The 20,842-nt window shown below is 43.5% G+C and overlaps 1 protein-coding gene across 4 annotated transcripts in view; it reads left to right on the forward strand.

Moving 5' to 3' along the window:
• Positions 1-20,842, forward strand: part of LOC143816198 (ras GTPase-activating protein 4-like) — a 323,951-nt gene that overhangs the window by 236,450 nt on the left and 66,659 nt on the right. For all 4 annotated transcript variants that reach the window (XM_077296292.1, XM_077296293.1, XM_077296294.1 and 1 more), the window contains exon 7: positions 10,616-10,747. In XM_077296292.1, coding sequence (XP_077152407.1) covers positions 10,616-10,747 — 132 coding nt within the window. The remainder of the gene's footprint in view (positions 1-10,615; positions 10,748-20,842) is intronic.

A 20,842-nucleotide genomic window follows, 5' to 3' on the forward strand; every position in this document is an offset into this window, starting at 1 on the left:
CATCTCCAGCAGCCCGTGTGGGGAAGAGGCAGTGTAGTAGTGTTGGTAGAACTACACTTGCTTTGGCAATACTAATATGTGTTTGTTCCTGCCAATAAAACTCATTTGATTTTGAAATGAGCGCTAAGGTTTTTTAAAGAGACTCAATTTCAGTTGTAATGCTCCTCCTCCTCCCAGACTGACTGCTGGAGATTAAATGTATAAACTGTCAGTTAATCACGCTTTAAGGGTACTGTCACACAGTGGCACTTTGGTCGCTACAACGGCACGATCCGTGACGTTCCAGCGATATAGTTACGATATCGCTGTGTCTGACACGCTACTGCGATCAGGGACCCCGCTGAGAATCGTACGTCGTAGCAGATCGTTTGAAACTTTATTTCGTCATCAAGTGTCCCGCTGTGGCGGCATGATCGCAGCGTGTAACAAAGGTGTGCACGATATTCCCAATGTCCCGTATGACTTCTACATCGCAACTACGTCATGAAATTATCGCTCCAGCGCCGTGCATTGCAAAGTGTGACCGCAGTCTACGATGCTGGAGCGATAATCAAGCGACGCTGCAACGTCACAGATTGTGCCGTCTGTCATGATCTCCATGGCCAGAGAACTAGCATAAGCCTCAATAGGAACAAGCTCTTGGAAGATGTAACTGTACTGACCATGAACTAAACCTACCGCATCATCTAGAAGTAGCCAGGTAGCATGTCCTACTTTTTATCCCTATATGCCCAGCGCCGGCCGGAGAACTAAATAATGCTAGCAGAGGGAAATATAAGACCTGACTCACCTCTAGAGAAATGCCCAAAAGGAGACAGAAGCCCCCCACATATATTGGCGGTGATATGAGATGAAACAACAAACGCAGCAGGAAAATAGTTTTAGCAAATTTGAGGTCCGCTTTCTAGATAGCAGAAGACAGAAAGCATACTTTCATGGTCAGTAGAAAACCCTAACAAAACACATCCAGAAATTACTTTAGGACTCTGGCATTAACTCATAATACCAGAGTGGCAATTCCTGATCAACAAGAGCTTTCCAGACACAGTAACGAAACTGCAGCTGTGAACTGGAACCAAAATACAAAAACAAAACATGGACGAATGTCCAACTTATCTAGTAGATGTCTGGGAGCAGGAACAAGCACAGAGAGGCTTCTGATAACATTGTTGACCGGCAAGCATCTAACAGAGAAGCCAGGTTATATAGCGACACCCAGATCTAATCAGAACAGGTGAACAGGGAAGATGATGTCACAAGTTCAATTCCACCAGTAGCCACCGGGGGAGCCCAGAATCCAAATTCACAACAGTACCCCCCCCTCAAGGAGGGGGCACCGAACCCTCACCAGAACCACCAGGGCGATCAGGATGGGCCCTATGAAAGGCACGAACCAGATCAGAGGCATGAACATCAGATGCAGTGACCCAAGAATTATCCTCCTGGCCGTATCCCTTCCACTTGACCAGATACTGGAGTCTCCGTCTGGAAACACGGGAGTCAAGGATTTTTTCCACAACGTACTCCAACTCACCCTCAACCAACACCGGAGCAGGAGGCTCAACGGAAGGCACAACCGGTGCCTCATACCTGCGCAATAACGACCGATGAAAAACGTTATGAATAGAAAAGGATGCAGGGAGGTCCAAACGGAAGGAAACAGGGTTAAGAATCTCCAATATTTTATACGGACCGATGAACCGAGGCTTAAACTTAGGAGATGAGACCCTCATAGGGACAAAACGAGAAGACAACCACACCAAATCTCCAACACAAAGCCGAGGACCAACACGACGGTGACGGTTGGCAAAAAGCTGAGTCTTCTCCTGGGACAACTTTAAATTGTCCATCACCTGCCCCCAGATATGATGCAATCTCTCCACCACCGCATCCACTCCAGGACAATCCGAGGATTCCATCTGACCGGAGGAAAATCGAGGGTGGAACCCCGAATTACAGAAAAACGGGGACACCAAAGTGGCAGAGCTGGCCCGATTATTGAGGGCGAACTCCGCCAATGGCAAAAAAGCAACCCAATCATCCTGGTCAGCAGACACAAAACACCTCAGATATGTCTCCAGGGTCTGATTAGTCCGCTCGGTCTGGCCATTAGTCTGAGGGTGAAAAGCAGACGAAAAAGACAAATCTATGCCCATCCTAGCACAGAATGCCCGCCAAAATCTAGACACAAATTGGGTTCCTCTGTCAGAAACGATATTCTCAGGAATACCATGCAAACGAACAACATTTTGAAAAAACAGGGGCACCAACTCGGAAGAAGAAGGCAATTTGGGCAGGGGAACCAAATGGACCATCTTAGAAAAACGGTCACACACCACCCAGATGACAGACATCTTCTGAGAAACAGGCAGATCTGAAATAAAATCCATCGAGATGTGTGTCCAAGGCCTCTTAGGAATAGGCAAGGGCAACAATAATCCACTAGCCCGAGAACAACAAGGCTTGGCCCGAGCACAAACGTCACAAGACTGCACAAAGCCTCGCACATCTCGTGACAGGGAAGGCCACCAGAAGGATCTTGCCACCAAATCCCTGGTACCAAAAATTCCAGGATGACCTGCCAATGCAGAAGAATGTACCTCAGAGATGACTCTACTGGTCCAATCATCAGGAACAAACAACCTATCAGGCGGACAACGATCCGGTCTATCCGCCTGAAACTCCTGCAAGGCCCGCCGCAGGTCTGGAGAAACGGCTGACAAGATAACTCCCTCCTTAAGAATACCTGTGGGGTCAGAGTTGCCGGGTGAATCAGGCTCAAAACTCCTAGAAAGGGCATCCGCCTTAACATTCTTAGAACCCGGTAGGTACGATACCACAAAATTAAACCGAGAGAAAAATAATGACCAGCGCGCCTGTCTAGGATTCAGGCGCCTGGCGGTCTCAAGATAGATCAAATTTTTGTGGTCAGTCAATACCACCACCTGATGTCTGGCCCCCTCGAGCCAATGGCGCCACTCCTCAAACGCCCACTTCATGGCCAAAAGCTCCCGATTCCCAACATCATAATTCCGCTCAGCGGGCGAAAATTTACGGGAAAAGAAGGCACAAGGCCTCATCACGGCGCAGTCAGAACTTTTCTGCGACAACACTGCCCCAGCCCCGATCTCAGAAGCGTCGACCTCAACCTGAAAAGGAAGAGTCACATCAGGCTGACGCAACACAGGGGCAGAAGAAAAACGGCGCTTAAGCTCCTGAAAGGCCTCCACAGCATCAGGGGACCAATTAGCAACATCAGCACCCTGTCTAGTCAAATCGGTCAATGGCTTAACGACATCCGAAAAACCAGAAATAAATCGACGATAAAAGTTGGCAAAGCCCAAAAATTTCTGAAGACTTTTAAGAGAAGAGGGCTGCGTCCAATCACAAATAGCTTGAACCTTGACAGGATCCATCTCAATGGAAGAGGGAGAAAAAATATATCCCAAAAAGGAAATTCTCTGAACCCCAAAAACGCACTTAGAACCCTTGACACACAGAGAATTAGACCGCAAAACCTGAAAAACCCTCTTAACTTGCCGGACATGAGAGTCCCAATCATCCGAAAAAATCAGAATATCATCCAGATACACTATCATAAATTTATCCAAAAAATCGCGGAAAATATCATGCATAAAGGACTGGAAGACTGAAGGGGCATTAGAAAGACCAAAAGGCATCACCAAATACTCAAAGTGGCCCTCGGGCGTATTAAATGCGGTTTTCCACTCATCCCCCTGCCTGATCCGCACCAAATTATACGCCCCACGGAGATCAATCTTAGAGAACCACTTGGCCCCCTTTATGCGAGCAAACAAATCAGTCAGCAACGGCAATGGGTATTGATATTTAACAGTGATTTTATTCAAAAGCCGATAATCAATACATGGTCTCAAAGAGCCGTCTTTTTTTGACACAAAGAAAAAACCGGCTCCTAAGGGAGATGACGATGGACGAATATGTCCCTTTTCCAAGGACTCCTTTATATATTCTCGCATAGCAGTATGTTCAGGCACAGACAGATTAAATAAACGACCCTTTGGGTATTTACTACCCGGAATTAAATCTATAGCACAATCGCACTCACGGTGCGGAGGTAGTGAACCCAGCTTGGGTTCTTCAAAGACGTCACGATAATCAGACAGGAACTCAGGGATTTCAGAGGGAATAGATGATGAAATGGACACCAAAGGTACGTCCCCATGAGTCCCCTTACATCCCCAGCTCAACACAGACATAGCTCTCCAGTCAAGGACTGGGTTGTGAGACTGCAGCCATGGCAATCCTAGCACCAAATCATCATGTAGATTATACAGCACCAGAAAACGAATAGTCTCCTGGTGATCCGGATTAATACACATAGTCACTTGTGTCCAGTATTGTGGTTTATTATTAGCCAATGGGGTGGAGTCAATCCCCTTCAGAGGAATAAGAGTCTCCAAAGGCTCTAAATCATACCCACAACGATTGGCAAAGGACCAATCCATAAGACTCAAAGCGGCGCCAGAGTCGATATAGGCGTCCGTAGTAATAGATGACAAAGAGCAAATCAGGGTCACAGACAAAATAAATTTAGACTGTAAAGTGCCAATGGGAACGGATTTATCAAGCTTTTTAGTACGCTTAGAGCATGCTGATATAACATGAGTAGAATCCCCACAATAGAAACACAACCCATTTTTCCGTCTAAAATTCTGCCGCTCGCTTCTGGACAGAATTCTATCACACTGCATGTTTTCTGGCGTCTTCTCAGTGGACACCGCCAGATGGTGCACTGGTTTGCGCTCCCGCAGACGCCTATCGATCTGAATGGCCATTGTCATGGACTCATTCAGACTTGCAGGCACAGGGAACCCCACCATAACATCCTTAATGGCATCAGAAAGACCCTCTCTGAAAGTAGCCGCCAAGGCACACTCATTCCACTGAGTAAGCACAGACCATTTACGGAATCTTTGGCAGTAAATTTCAGCTTCATCTTGCCCCTGAGATAGGGACATCAAAGTTTTTTCTGCCTGAAGTTCCAAATGAGGTTCCTCATAAAGCAAGCCCAAGGCCAGAAAAAACGCATCCACATTGCGCAACGCAGGATCCCCTGGTGCCAATGCAAAAGCCCAATCTTGAGGGTCGCCGCGGAGCAAGGAAATCACAATCCCAACCTGCTGTGCAGGGTCTCCAGCAGAACGAGATTTCAGGGACAAAAATAACTTACAATTATTTCTAAAATTCTGAAAGCTAGATCTATTCCCTGAGAAGAATTCCGGCAAAGGAATTCTCGGCTCTGATACCGGAGCATGAACAACAAAATCTTGCAAACTTTGTACTTTCGTGGCGAGATTATTCAAACCTGCAGTTACACTCTGTAGATCCATTATAGACAGGTGAACATAGAGCCATTCAAAGATTAGAAGGAGAGAGAAAAAAAAGAAAGACTGCAGCATAGACAGACTGGCAAGTGATCCAATTAAGAGCACACTAACTACTAGAGAGAAAAAAAAAAAAAAATTTTCAGCAGACTTCTTATTTCTCTCCTTTCTCAGCCAAGGATTTTAACCCTTTAGCCGGCCGGTCAAACTGTCATGATCTCCATGGCCAGAGAACTAGCATAAGCCTCAATAGGAACAAGCTCTTGGAAGATGTAACTGTACTGACCATGAACTAAACCTACCGCATCATCTAGAAGTAGCCAGGTAGCATGTCCTACTTTTTATCCCTATATGCCCAGCGCCGGCCGGAGAACTAAATAATGCTAGCAGAGGGAAATATAAGACCTGACTCACCTCTAGAGAAATGCCCAAAAGGAGACAGAAGCCCCCCACATATATTGGCGGTGATATGAGATGAAACAACAAACGCAGCAGGAAAATAGTTTTAGCAAATTTGAGGTCCGCTTTCTAGATAGCAGAAGACAGAAAGCATACTTTCATGGTCAGTAGAAAACCCTAACAAAACACATCCAGAAATTACTTTAGGACTCTGGCATTAACTCATAATACCAGAGTGGCAATTCCTGATCAACAAGAGCTTTCCAGACACAGTAACGAAACTGCAGCTGTGAACTGGAACCAAAATACAAAAACAAAACATGGACGAATGTCCAACTTATCTAGTAGATGTCTGGGAGCAGGAACAAGCACAGAGAGGCTTCTGATAACATTGTTGACCGGCAAGCATCTAACAGAGAAGCCAGGTTATATAGCGACACCCAGATCTAATCAGAACAGGTGAACAGGGAAGATGATGTCACAAGTTCAATTCCACCAGTAGCCACCGGGGGAGCCCAGAATCCAAATTCACAACAGCCGTCATAGCGACCAAAGTGCCACTGTGTGACAGTACCCTAAGTCTCCTGTACTCCAGCCGGTGTCATCACTCTACAATGAGGAGATCAGACTGTTTGTCACGGTTATGGGGGCATGTTCTTCTGTCCCCAATGTGTTGCTGCCTGCTTATGATTGATTAGCATCAGAAAGCGGTAGAAGTACATGCCCCCCAGTGAAATCCCTCTGCCCCCTTGGATTTTTAAGGTTTTAAATACTGTACTTTGATCGCTCATATCTCTACATCAGAGAGACGACATAAAAAAAAAATAATACAAATGCTTTATTCTGGTCTGCAGCACCTATTACATGTTTTTTTCCATTTCAACGTGAGAAATTTGTTGAAAGATCCTTTTTAACCCCTTAATGACCGCCAATACATCTTTTAACTGACCTGAGATATAAGAGAATAGCCTCCCCATACAGGTGACAATCCAGCAGCTGTCGGCTGTCCACTATAGCTGACAACTTTCTGCATCAGCCACGATCAGTGTTTGCACCGTCCATATCTGTTAAACCCCTTAGATGCTGCTGTCAATAGTGACTACATTATATAAATGGTTAACAGAGTGTGGGGGCTTCCTCTTTGCCCCAATTGGTGCCCTCAGATCATGATTTTGTGGTCCTGATGTTTGCCATGGCAATTCATGACCAAATAGCGGCCTTAGAGTCTGACTGCTGTAGTAATCTGTTCAGAAGTTAGAGATCTTTAGGTGGTAAAAATACACATTTTTATTTCTGTCATGTCACTTTGCATTAATTCCTGAAAAGCACCTGAAGGGTTAACAAACTAACTGACAACAGTTTTCAATATGTCAGGGGGTACTGTTTTTAAAATGGTATCATGTTTGGGTTTTTTTCCAATATATAGGACCCCTAAAGTCACTTCAAACATGGATAAGTCCTTAAAAAAAGAAATTTTGTAAATGTCCTTGAAAATATGAAAATTTGATGCTACATTTTTAAACCTCATAAAATGCTAACAAAATAAAATAACATTTTACAAATGGTGCTGATGTAAAGCCGACATGTGGAAAATGTTATTTATTAATGGTTTGCTGTGGTATGACCATCTGGATTAAAGAGATAATCATTCAAATTTAGAAAAGTGCAATTTTTTTTTACATTTTTCTAACATTTTTGATACTTTTTATAAATAAACACAAAACATATTGACCTAAATTAACCATTATCATAAAGTATAATGTGTCACGAAAAAAGAGTCTCAAAATCACTGGGATTTGTTGAAGCGCACTTTCTGTCTGGATTTGGATTTATTAAATGGGATACCAGCAGCGCAGATTATCCACGAACCCTCCTTATCTGTATAAGTTATAACAAAAAATATTTATGTTGTATTTTAACCCCATTATGACATTTGATTTACTGAGACATTCAATGCTGGGTTCTGTGAATGATATTAACTAAGAAGCTGAGCCTACAATGATGTATGAACTCAGCAGATGACAGCTGTGCTATACAATTAGAACTTGCCTTTAACAGCAGCTCGCAGCTATTAGACACTTAAATACCACCGTCGATCTCTGACAGCGGCTACTAAAGTGTGTATCCAAGGGATATGTCAAGCTATGAGCCAATCGGGCCCCGGTGACGGGATGGTGGGGTGCTGATGAGTTGCCATGGTAGCCAGGAGCCTGCCGGAATCCCCTGTGCCTGCCATGACTGTGTTCCTTTGAAGGCAAACCTGTGTCTTGGCTTCGTAGGAGACAGTGATTTTTACTATACTGCAATAACGTGGTATTGCACTATATAGTATAAGTGGTCATATGATTGCAAGCCCGAGTCCCCTAAGGAGATTTAAAAAGTTGAAAAACATTTTGATGGAAAAAAATATAAAAATGTGAATCTCTTCATTTCCTCCTATGAATAGACATATTTTATTTTGCTACATCTGTATAAATGAAATCTATCAAAATATAAAATGAATGATTATATCCAATATAGAAAAGACTCAAATCAAAAGATAATAATACTTTATTGGTTCACAATGTAATTATACAATTTGTTAAAAACATATAAAGTTTGAGAATAACATACCGTACATGATACGAAAAACAAGATAAGATGGCGTGCTGTATAACATATACTGTACATCATATACTTCATATACTAATCGCCTTATAACAAAGTCCATGATTATAGGAGCTAATTGAGTAAAATGCATGTGAACAGCAAGTATATGGAGGTCCCGTTACTTTACATAGTGAAAAAAATTAACAATCTCACAATTGGAGAAAAGTGCATATTGCGATATAAACAACCATGTAAGAGGAACATAAAGCATGTCATATTAATTCATAATATTGATCAATATGATGAACAGAAGTCCAGGATTAATCATCACATGGTTATATATAAACCAGTGGGAATAATGATTCATTAAATCTCATATAGATGCTGCATTCCTCCACACAGTACACAAGATAATAATCTACCAAATGGAAAATATTTTAAGTGCAATAATAATTAACCCATTGGAGAAAAGTGCTAAGTGCAAAGTATATGAATCACAGTGTGGAGGAAATATGCGGCATACTGTATGTAGAAAGATTCAGTATGAACAATAACCTCTGTGGCTGGACTTTCATGTACAAATAAATCATGTTACCATACAACATAGACACCAGACACCTTCGACGTCCGTTTCGCATTGGCTTCCTCAGAAGGCTCCTTTCTAAATAAAATAAGTGATTATGTGCAGAAAGTCTGTGTGTACAGGTCAACTTTGTTTGCTTTTTACTCTACTGTTAACAGGTTTGTGAAAGCGACTTAGACAAAAAATATTTTTTCAATTTGCTCCTTTATTATTTATCTGGAGTTAATCATTGCATATGAGTAAACTAATGATTACAATTTTATGAGTAAAGAAGAGATTAAAAACAACTGAACAGAAATTGAGAAAATAATTGCTCTTTCTCCACTCCAAATAATTGTTTATTAAAGTTTAATGTTTTATTGATTAAAGATCACGGTTAATGATAAACTCCCTGAACAATGTTAGTCCTGGACATGAATCATCCAGAAGCCCATAGAAATACTCATCACTGCACTTAGACAATGATTGGTCAAGAATAATTATTACATTTCGTTATTTTTTCTTATTTCTGATATACATTTTTCCAAGTCAAAAACATGTACTTTTATAATTCTGAATTATATTATACTAGATGGTGGCCTGATTCTAACGCATCGGGTATTCTAGAATATGTATGTATGTATGTATATATATAGCAGCCACATAGTATATAGCACAGGCCACGTAGTATATAGGAGTACTACGTGGCCTGTGCTATATACTATGTGGCTGCTATATACATACATACATATTGTAGAATACCCGATGCGTTAATACAGGCCACGCAGTAAATAACACAGCCCACGTAGTATATAACACAGTCCACACAGTATATAGCAGCCACGCAGTATATACAGGCCAGGTAGTATATAACACTGGCCATGTAATATATAACACAGCCCACGTAATATATAGCACAGCCCACATAGTATCTAACACTGGGCATAGAAGTAAATAGTCCCATACAGCTTCATATGATGCACGACTACTCCTCACAGCTGGGGCCACCGTACACATAGATCACTACGCCCAGGCCCGGGCACTCACCGTGTAATTAAAATAAAAAATAGTTATATACTCACCCGCCGGGGTCCAGCGAAGCTGTGCCGATGCGCTCGCGGCTGCCGCCATCTTTCGTTCCCAGGATGCATTGCGAAATTACCCAGATGACTTAGCAGTCTCGCGATGCACCTCTGGGAACAGAAGCTGGCGGCAGGCGCGAGCGCATCGTCGGACGACGGAAGGTGAGAATAGCAGGTTGTTTGTTTTTTTATTATTTTTAACATTAGATCTTTTTACTATTGATGCTGCATAGGCAGCATCAATAGTAAAAAGTTGGGGACACACAGGGTTAATAGCAGCGTTAACGGAGTGCGTTACCCGCGGCATAATGCGGTCCGTTAACGCTGGTAGTAACCCTGTGTGAGCGGTGACTGGACGGGAGTATGGAGCGGGCGCCGGGCACTGACTGCAGGGGAGTAGGGAGGGACTAATTCTCGGCCTGACTGTGCCCGTCGCTGATTGGTCGCGGCATCCAGGACAGGCAGCTGGCGAGACCAATCAGCGACGCGGGATTTCCGTTACAGACAGACAGACGGAAGTACCCTTTAGACAATTATATATATAGATTTTTCTTATTTCAAACTTTTTTTTAAGTCAAAGACATGTACTTCTTCAATTCTGAATTTTATATTCACAGGTTGTGAAGAAGTCATGCTATCCCCGATGGAACGAAGTGTTTGAGTTTGACTTGGATGAATCTTTCAGTGAAAAGTTAACAATAGAGGTTTGGGACTGGGACCTTGTCAGTAAAAATGATTTTCTTGGCAAGGTAAGCTAGATCAAATGCATCAATAAATAATTCTTTCTGTTTATAAATTCCCTCATTCTCTTAGGCTGCACTGCCTTTTACGTGTTAGAGCAGTCATTTTTGTTGTCTTACTGCACTTTCTTGCTTTCTGGGAAATGAATACCAGTAATAGTAACGGCAGTGCTCATCCCTTTATTGGACTCAGTAATCACATGATTTCTCAGTTCGCCCCAGAATAGTCAATCTGCTGAATCTGCCAGATCAGTTTTTCCAGTGACAAGTGTTGCCACTGTGGACTTTTTAACTGGGATTACTAAGAATGCTCTACTTATTGCATAGTATTTTACATGTCTGATTTAAACCAAAGTGCGTTGGAGTGAAATTTTATTTATCTTTTGCTATCCAGAAACTGTTGTAAATTAAATTAAATCAGTCAGACTGATGGAGGTTCCTCTTCCCAGCTTAGGCCCACACATTTTTTAAAAAGTGCTGATAACAGTAAAAAGTTTAAAATTTTGCTCAACAGAATTTATGAATTTTATACACCAAACGTTACTTTGTATAAATGTCCCCTTAAGCCTTTAATGACCTTTTGAGAAACATATTACAAAAAAATTGAATTAAAAAAAATGAATTAAAAAAATATATACCGTATAACGGAAAAAAATTAAGAAAATGTATTTGGATGTTAGTGATTACCTTTTGTTAATAAAAGTGCACTATGTTTCAGTCTGCATTCTTCATTCCCACATTCATGTTCAGACCTCCTGGTACAGTTTGTAGCATAATCCGAGTTTTAGATTTCCCTACTGTAAGTGTGTCCATCCCTGTAATATAAACTGGATATGAATTCTTTGTATATATCCATTAATTAGCTCAGATATAATAAGTACAGATGAAATTTTGTATTTGTTCTTCTTCATGTGCTTTATTCTTTACTAGACTGTTTTCTCTGTCCTCTCTGAAACTGTACATTCTTTCTTCCTTTTCCACATTGTCTAACACTGAAGGAAAGGGGAGTGCAAAGAGAGCAGTCAGAAATAGAAACAGGGGGTCTGACTTATTTGCATTAGTTTTGAAAAAACAGTAAGCTCGATAAAACCTGGCTCACCCCCTTTGACAGAGCTTCTCCAGCTGCATTTTCCTGTGGTGGTTTCCAGCTTTCCCACACCCTTCCACCCCAGCAACAAGCATGGCGGAGGAGTTAGTTTTCTCCTGTCAGATAACTGCTCCTTCACCCAAATCCCACTGGCACCCTCTGTTAATCTTTCTTTCAAGATGCACTGTGTGCGCATCTACTCCCCCTCCAACTAGCTGTCATTTATTGCCCCCCAGGGCCAGCCACCACCTTCTTTGACCACTTCACTACCTGGCTACTTCATTTCCTTTCCTCTGACATCCCCTTGATCATCATGGGTGACTTCAATGTCCCCATTGACACATTCCACTCAGCGGTCTCTAAGCTTCTATCACTTCCTCCTTTGGCCTTGCTCAGTGGTCTTCCGCAGCCACTCACAAAGACCGGAGACAGATGCTAAGCCAAGCGAGGTTTACCCACCCTATACTGCCTGTATAGACACACAGTCACTGGTAAGGATCGGCACACACACGTGCAAACAGAGTGGTAGCATATCCACACACACTCACAATCATCAAAGACGCTAGCACGCCCGCATGCGGTGCTGGAAGCCTTTTATGTTCTAGGCTCCACCCCAAACACTCACGTCTACCACAAACTTAGCTGGAGAGCCAGCAGTAACCACATGGACACTAAGAAGCAGTGCAAGACACTGGGACCGAAGTCTGTGCTAAGCAACAATCCCAGCGGCTGAGCCTGGATAGGAGACCACAGAGGCAGACAAGGCCCGGGATCCATCCCGTGCAGTGGAAGAATCCCGACGTCTAACACAAAGGCTGCCAAATCTCCCAAGTCCTGCAAGCTCGCTGTCTCGGGGGAATCCTTGACTCTGATCTCTCCTCCTTCAAAGCATATATCCAAGTCCTTTCTACTTCCTCCCGACTCCAACTCAAAACTATTTCCCAAATCTGCACATTCCTCAATGAAGAATCTGCAAAAACCCTAGTCCATGCCCTCATCATCTCTCGCATCGACTAATGCAACCTCCTGCTTTGTGGTCTCCCCTCTAACACTCTCACACCCCTCCATTCTATCCTAAACTACACTGCCCGACAAATCCACCTGTCTCCCCGTTATTCCCCAGCCTCTCCTCTCTGTCAATCCCTTCACTGGCTCCCCATTGCACAGAGACTCCAGTTCAAAACTCTAACCTTGGCATGCAAAGCCATCCACAACCTGTCTCCTTTGTACATCTTCGTACATCTGTGACCTAGTCTCCCGGTACTTACCTGCATGCAATCTCCTTCTCTACTCCCCTCTCATTTCTTCTTCCCATAATCACATACAAGATTTTTCCCCCTGCTCTGGAACGCTCGATCCCACTTTGTGACTGCAGACTTATGAATTCCCCCAACACATGCACGGTTTCTGAGCTATGACCGACGGGTACATATGTGTTACTCCTGGCCAGGGGTTGTCACGGCCTCGCTCCAAACACTTGTATTATATTGTACTTATCAATTTAGGCCAAGAAACCCCTTTAATATATTGCAATCATCATAATATTGTATATGTCACGTTGTACTTATTGATTATTTTGCATTTCTACTAAGCGAATTCTTCTCTTTTACATTAGGTCTATGACATCATGTGATTAAAACAAACTAGCTGAATCCTTCTAAGCTCTATGTATAAACAGGAGGTAAATTTTCCCTGTATAAGTCACTGCAAAAGTCCCTGGCAGGGGAAGGATGGAGCAGCTGGGTCAGAAGTTGAAGAGGGGAATGATAAATGCAGGGACAAGACACTTCCTGTTTCCATATAGAGCAGAGAAAAGGGAAGAATTAGCTGGGTAGAAAGGCAAAATGAGCAATTGTAATTACACAGTGCTGTATAATATGATGATTGCAATATAATAGGATAAAAACTTTGATGGGAGTGCTTCTTCAAACAGCTTGCACAATATTGTGAAGCTGTGTGGAGGAGGAGCCAGCTGTCAAACACAACCAGACTTCCCGGACAGAAGATAAACATGGTTTATTAACACTTTACCTTCTCAATCTCTGTAGTGACGATTTCCTTGATACACATAACACTGCGGGTTATAGCTAAATTAGTGACAAAATGTACAATTGGTGGAGAAAGGTTGAATTTGATGGACCAAGGTCTTTTTTCAACCTGCGTAACTGTTTAACTATGTATACATAATGCTGCACCAACAAACATGTATTTAGATTAGGAAACAGTAGCACTTACCATGCTTCCTCCTTCGGGTACCAGTGAATACGTGATTGCTAGGTGTAGGCAGGGAGCAGGATCTGCTGGGTCCTAGGAGACTCAGTTATCTGTGCTATGCAGGCAGGAGACTAAAATTTCCTTGTAACTTGGGCTAATATACTAGCCCCAGTTACAGGGGAAATCAGGAATAAAAATAATGTTAAAATACCCCCACAGTCCCCAAAGTAGATGAAAAAAAGGTTTTATCCAGATTATGAGGATGCAAATTAGGATTGCAGTCAGATATTTAGCCCACGTGCACATGTTGAGTATTTGGTGAGTAATTTACCTCAATATTTTTGTACGCCAAAACCAGGGGTGGGTGAAAAATGCAGAAGTGGTGCACATGTTTCTATTATACTTTCCTCTAGTTGTTCCACTCCTGATTTTGGCCTACAAATACTGATGTAAAAAACTCACCAAATACTCAACGCATGTGGCCTTATTGTAAACACATCACTTCTATTTTTACAGTGGCATGTAAAATTTTGAGCACCTTTGGTCAAAATGATTGTTATTGTGAACAGTTAAGAAAGTTGAAGCTGAAATGGTCTATAAAATGGCTAAAGTTAAAGATGACGCATTTCCTTTGTACTTTAGATAAAAAATATATTATCATTTTTTACATTTTAAAAACTACAAAAAGGAAAATAGGCCGTCACAAAAGTTTTGGCACCCTTGAAGATTTGTATGCTCAGATAACTTTGACCAAGGTTTCAGCCCTCAGTTAGCCTGTTAGGTGTCATGATTCCCCAATGGCATGGGAACATCAGAAACACAAAATAACAGACTAGCCCTCGGGTGATGGAAACTCAAGCTGACCGTGACCTAAATCTACCACACAACTAACAGTAGCCAGGAAGCATTCCTACGGCTGCCTAGATGCCATGCGCCAGCCGGAGAACTAACTACGCCTGGAAGAGGAAGGAACAGACCTGGCTTACCTCTAGTGAAATTCCCCAAAGATGATAGTAGCCCCCACATATATTAACGGTGAGTTCAGAGGAAAAGACATACACAGTATGAAGGTAGATTTAGCAAAGCGAGGTCCACTTACTAGATAGAGGAAGGATACAAAAGAGGACTTCACGGTCAGCTGAAAAACCCTTTCAAAAACCCATCCTGAAATTACTTTAAGACTCCTGTGTCAACTCATGACACAGGAGTGGCAATTTCAGTCCACAAGAGCTTCCAGTAACAGGAAATGACAAACTGTAAACTGGACAAAAAATACAAAACAAAAAGGACAAGAGTCCACTTAGCTGATCAGCAGACTGGTAGCAGGAACATGCAACTGAAAGACTCAGGTTACAATGATGACCGGCAAGGAAGTGACTGGAGAGCAAGGCTAAATAGGGAACTCCCAAAACTGATGGAAGCAGGTGAGCTGAGGCAGAAAAGAACACACAAGTCTCCAGTACCACCAGCCACCACTAGGGGAGCCCAAAAAGCGGATCACAACAGTACCCCCCCCTTAAGGAGGGGGCACCGAACCCTCACAAGAACCGCCAGGGCGACCTGGATGAGCCCTATGAAAGGCACGAACCAAATCCGAGGCATGAACATCAGAGGCAGTTACCCAAGAATTATCTTCCTGACCATAGCCCTTCCATTTAACCAGATACTGGAGTCTCCGCCTGGAAATACGGGAGTCCAAGATCTTCTCTATAACGTACTCCAATTCACCCTCAACCAGCACAGGAGCAGGAGGCTCAGCAGAAGGAACCACCGGCACCTCGTATCTCCGCAACAACGACCGATGGAACACATTATGGATAGCGAAAGATGCCGGGAGGTCCAAACGAAAGGAAACAGGGTTAATAATCTCCAAAATCCTATAGGGACCGATGAACCGAGGCTTAAATTTAGGAGAAGAAACTCTCATTGGGACAAAACGGGAAGACAACCACACCAAGTCCCCAACACGAAGGCGAGGACCAACCCGACGCTGGCGGTTAGCAAACCGCTGAGTCCTCTCCTGGGACAAATTCAAATTGTCCACCACTTGTTCCCAAATCCGATACAACCGATCCACCACAGCATCTACTCCAGGACAATCCGAAGACTCCGCCTGACCAGAAGAAAAACGGGGATGAAACCCCGAATTGCAAAAGAAAGGGGAAACCAAAGTGGCCGAACTAGCCCGATTATTAAGAGCAAACTCCGCCAACGGCAAAAAGGCAACCCAATCATCCTGATCCGCAGACACAAAACACCTCAAATACGTCTCCAAAGTCTGATTAGTTCGCTCCGTCTGGCCATTAGTCTGAGGATGGAAGGCAGACGAAAAAGACAAATCAATGCCCAACCTGGCACAGAATGCCCGCCAAAATCTAGAAACGAACTGGGTACCCCTATCAGAAACGATATTTTCAGGAATACCATGCAAGCGAACCACATTTTGAAAAAACAAAGGAACCAACTCAGACGAGGAAGGCAACTTCGGCAATGGCACCAAATGAACCATCTTAGAAAAACGGTCACACACCACCCAGATAACAGACATCCTCCGAGAGACAGGAAGATCAGAAATAAAGTCCATCGAGATGTGCGTCCAAGGCCTCTTCGGAATAGGCAAGGGCAACATCAACCCGCTAGCCCTAGAACAACAAGGCTTGGCCCGAGCACACACATCACAAGACTGCACAAAAACACGCACATCTCGAGACAGAGATGGCCACCAGAAGGATCTAGCCACCAAATCCCTGGTACCAAAAATTCCAGGATGACCCGCCAGCGTAGAAGAATGAACCTCCGAGATGACTCTACTGGTCCAATCATCAGGAACAAACAATCTACCAGGTGGGCAGCGATCAGGTCTATCCGCCTGAAACTCTTGCAAAGCACGTCGCAGATCTGGGGAAATAGCGGATAATATCACCCCATCCTTAAGGATACCTGTAGGTTCCGAATCACCAGGGGAATCAGGCTCAAAACTCCTAGAAAGGGCATCTGCCTTCACATTCTTAGAACCTGGTAGATATGAGACCACAAAATTAAACCGAGAGAAAAACAACGACCAGCGCGCCTGTCTAGGATTCAGGCGCCTGGCAGACTCAAGATAAATCAGATTCTTGTGATCAGTCAAAACCACCACCTGATGTCTAGCACCCTCAAGCCAATGACGCCACTCCTCAAATGCCCACTTCATGGCCAAAAGCTCCCGATTACCGACATCATAATTTCTTTCGGCGGCAGAAAATTTTCTAGAAAAGAACGCACAAGGTCTCATCACTGAGCAATCGGAACTTTTCTGCGACAAAACCGCCCCCGCTCCGATCTCGGAAGCATCGACCTCAACCTGAAAGGGGAGAGAGACATCAGGCTGGCGCAACACAGGGGCAGACGAAAAGCGACGCTTAAGTTCCCGAAAGGCTCCACAGCGGCAGAGGACCAATTGGCAACATCAGCACCCTTCTTAGTCAAATCCGTAAGAGGCTTAGCAACACCAGAAAAACCAGTTATAAATCGACGATAAAAATTAGCAAAGCCCAAGAACTTCTGAAGACCCTTTAGAGAAGTAGGCTGCGTCCAGTCACAAATAGCCCGAACCTTGACAGGGTCCATCTCAACAGAAGAAGGGGAAAAAATGTACCCTAAAAAGGAAATCTTTTGAACCCCAAAAACACACTTAGAACCCTTTACACACAGAGAATTCTCCCGCAAGACCTGAAAAACCCTCCTGACCTGCTGAACATGAGACTCCCAGTCCTCAGAAAAAATCAAAATATCGTCCAAATACACAATCATAAATTTATCCAGATATTCACGGAAAATATCATGCATAAAGGACTGAAAAACTGAAGGTGCATTAGAAAGGCCGAAAGGCATTACTAAATACTCAAAGTGGCCCTCAGGCGTATTAAATGCGGTTTTCCACTCATCCCCTTGCTTAATTCGCACCAAATTATACGCCCCACGGAGATCAATCTTGGAGAACCACTTAGCCCCCCTTATGCGAGCAAACAAATCAGTAAGCAGCGGCAACGGATACTGATATTTGACAGTAATTTTATTCAGGAGTCGATAATCAATACAAGGCCTCAGCGAGCCATCCTTTTTAGAGACAAAGAAAAACCCAGCTCCTAAAGGTGATGAAGAAGGACGAATATGTCCCTTTTCCAGGGACTCCTTAACATGCTCTCGCATGGCAGCATGCTCAGGTACAGATAGGTTAAACAAACGACCCTTTGGAAATTTACTGCCTGGAATCAGATCTATGGCGCAATCACACTCTCTGTGGGGAGGGAGAGAACCAATTTTAGGCTCTTCAAAAATATCCCCAAAATCCGACAAAAATGCCGGAACCTCAGAGGGAATAGATGACGAGATAGAAACCAAAGGTATGTCCCCATGAGCCCCCCGACATCCCCAGCTTAACACAGACATAGTTTTCCGGTCCAGTACTGGGTTATGAGATTGCAACCATGGTAATCCAAGCACTAACACATCATGTAAATTATGCAACACGAGGAAGCGAATCATCTCCTGATGGTCTGGAGTCATACGCATAGTCACTTGCGTCCAGAACTGTGGTCTATTACAAGCCAGAGGTGTAGAATCAATACCCTTCAGAGGTATAGGAACTTCCAGAGGCTCCAAATCAAACCCACAGCGCCTGGCGAAGGACCAATCCATAAGACTCAGAGCGGCGCCAGAGTCCACATAGGCATCCACGGTAATAACTGATAATGAACAAATCAGAGTTACAGACAGAAGAAATTTAGACTGTAAAGTGCCAATAGAAACAGACTTGTCAACCTTCCTAGTACGTCTAGAGCATGCTGATATAACATGCGCGGAATCACCACAGTAGAAGCACAAGCCATTTTTGCGCCTATAATTCTGCCGCTCGCTTCTTGACAGAATTCTGTCACATTGCATTTTCTCTGGCGTCCCTTCAGAAGATACCGCCAAATGGTGCACGGGTTTGCGCTCCCGCAAACGCCGATCAATCTGAATCGCCATTGTGATGGACTCATTCAGACCTGTGGGCGTAGTAAACCCCACCATGACATCCTTAACGGCATCAGAAAGGCCTTCTCTGAAAATTGCCGCTAGGGCACACTCATTCCACTGAGTAAGCACAGACCATTTACGAAATTTTTGGCAGTATATCTCAGCTTCATCTTGCCCTTGAGACAGGTCTATTAAAGCTTTTTCAGCTTGAATCTCCAAATTAGGTTCCTCATACAGCAACCCTAAAGCCAGAAAAAACGCATCCACATTGAGCAACGCAGGATCCCCTGGTGTCAATGAAAATGCCCAATTTTGAGGGTCACCTCGCAGCAAAGAAATCACAATCTTAACCTGCTGAACAGGATCTCCAGAGGAGTGAGGTCTGAGAAAAAGGAATAATTTACAATTACATTTGAAATTCTGAAACCGAGATCTATCTCCGGAAAATACCTCTGGTGTAGGAATCTTAGGTTCAGAAATAGGGGTACGTATAACATAATCTTGTAAATTCTGAACCTTCGTAGCAAGATTATTTAAACCTGCAGCCAAACTCTGAGAGTCCATCCTTAAACCGGAGAGATCAGAGCCATTCAAGGATTAGAAGGAGAGAAAGGCAAGGCTGTAAATAGAGCAGAAATACAACTGAGCCAACTAAGTAGCAAACATGTGAGGGAAAAAAAAAAAAAAAAAAAAAATCTACAGACTTCTTTTACTCTGCTTTCTTCTGCCAATTACTTTAACAGTGGCCGGTCATACTGTCATGATTCCCCAATGGCATGGGAACATCAGAAACACAAAATAACAGACTAGCCCTCGGGTGATGGAAACTCAAGCTGACCGTGACCTAAATCTACCACACAACTAACAGTAGCCAGGAAGCATTCCTACGGCTGCCTAGATGCCATGCGCCAGCCGGAGAACTAACTACGCCTGGAAGAGGAAGGAACAGACCTGGCTTACCTCTAGTGAAATTCCCCAAAGATGATAGTAGCCCCCACATATATTAACGGTGAGTTCAGAGGAAAAGACATACACAGTATGAAGGTAGATTTAGCAAAGCGAGGTCCACTTACTAGATAGAGGAAGGATACAAAAGAGGACTTCACGGTCAGCTGAAAAACCCTTTCAAAAACCCATCCTGAAATTACTTTAAGACTCCTGTGTCAACTCATGACACAGGAGTGGCAATTTCAGTCCACAAGAGCTTCCAGTAACAGGAAATGACAAACTGTAAACTGGACAAAAAATACAAAACAAAAAGGACAAGAGTCCACTTAGCTGATCAGCAGACTGGTAGCAGGAACATGCAACTGAAAGACTCAGGTTACAATGATGACCGGCAAGGAAGTGACTGGAGAGCAAGGCTAAATAGGGAACTCCCAAAACTGATGGAAGCAGGTGAGCTGAGGCAGAAAAGAACACACAAGTCTCCAGTACCACCAGCCACCACTAGGGGAGCCCAAAAAGCGGATCACAACAGTTAGGGTTATGGTTTGTTCACTATCATCATTAGGAAAGGCCAGGTGATGCAAATTTCCCAACTTTTTAAAAACTCAGCCTCCTCTAACCTAAGGACCTCAAAGCAGGATAAGGCTATTAGAAGATAGCAATGCATTTTCAAGTTGCCCTTTCCTCAGTTTGAAATGTAATTAAGAAATGGCAGTTAACAGGAATAGTGGCGGTCAAGATAAGGTCTGGAAGACCAAGCAAAATATCAATGAGAGCTTCTTCTAGGATTACTAGAGAGGCAAATCAGAATCCCCGTTTGACTGCAAAAGACCTTCAGAAATATTTAGCAGACT

This window comes from Ranitomeya variabilis, chromosome 3 (assembly GCF_051348905.1).
Source record: "Ranitomeya variabilis isolate aRanVar5 chromosome 3, aRanVar5.hap1, whole genome shotgun sequence".
NCBI classification, from domain to species: Eukaryota; Metazoa; Chordata; class Amphibia; order Anura; family Dendrobatidae; genus Ranitomeya; species Ranitomeya variabilis.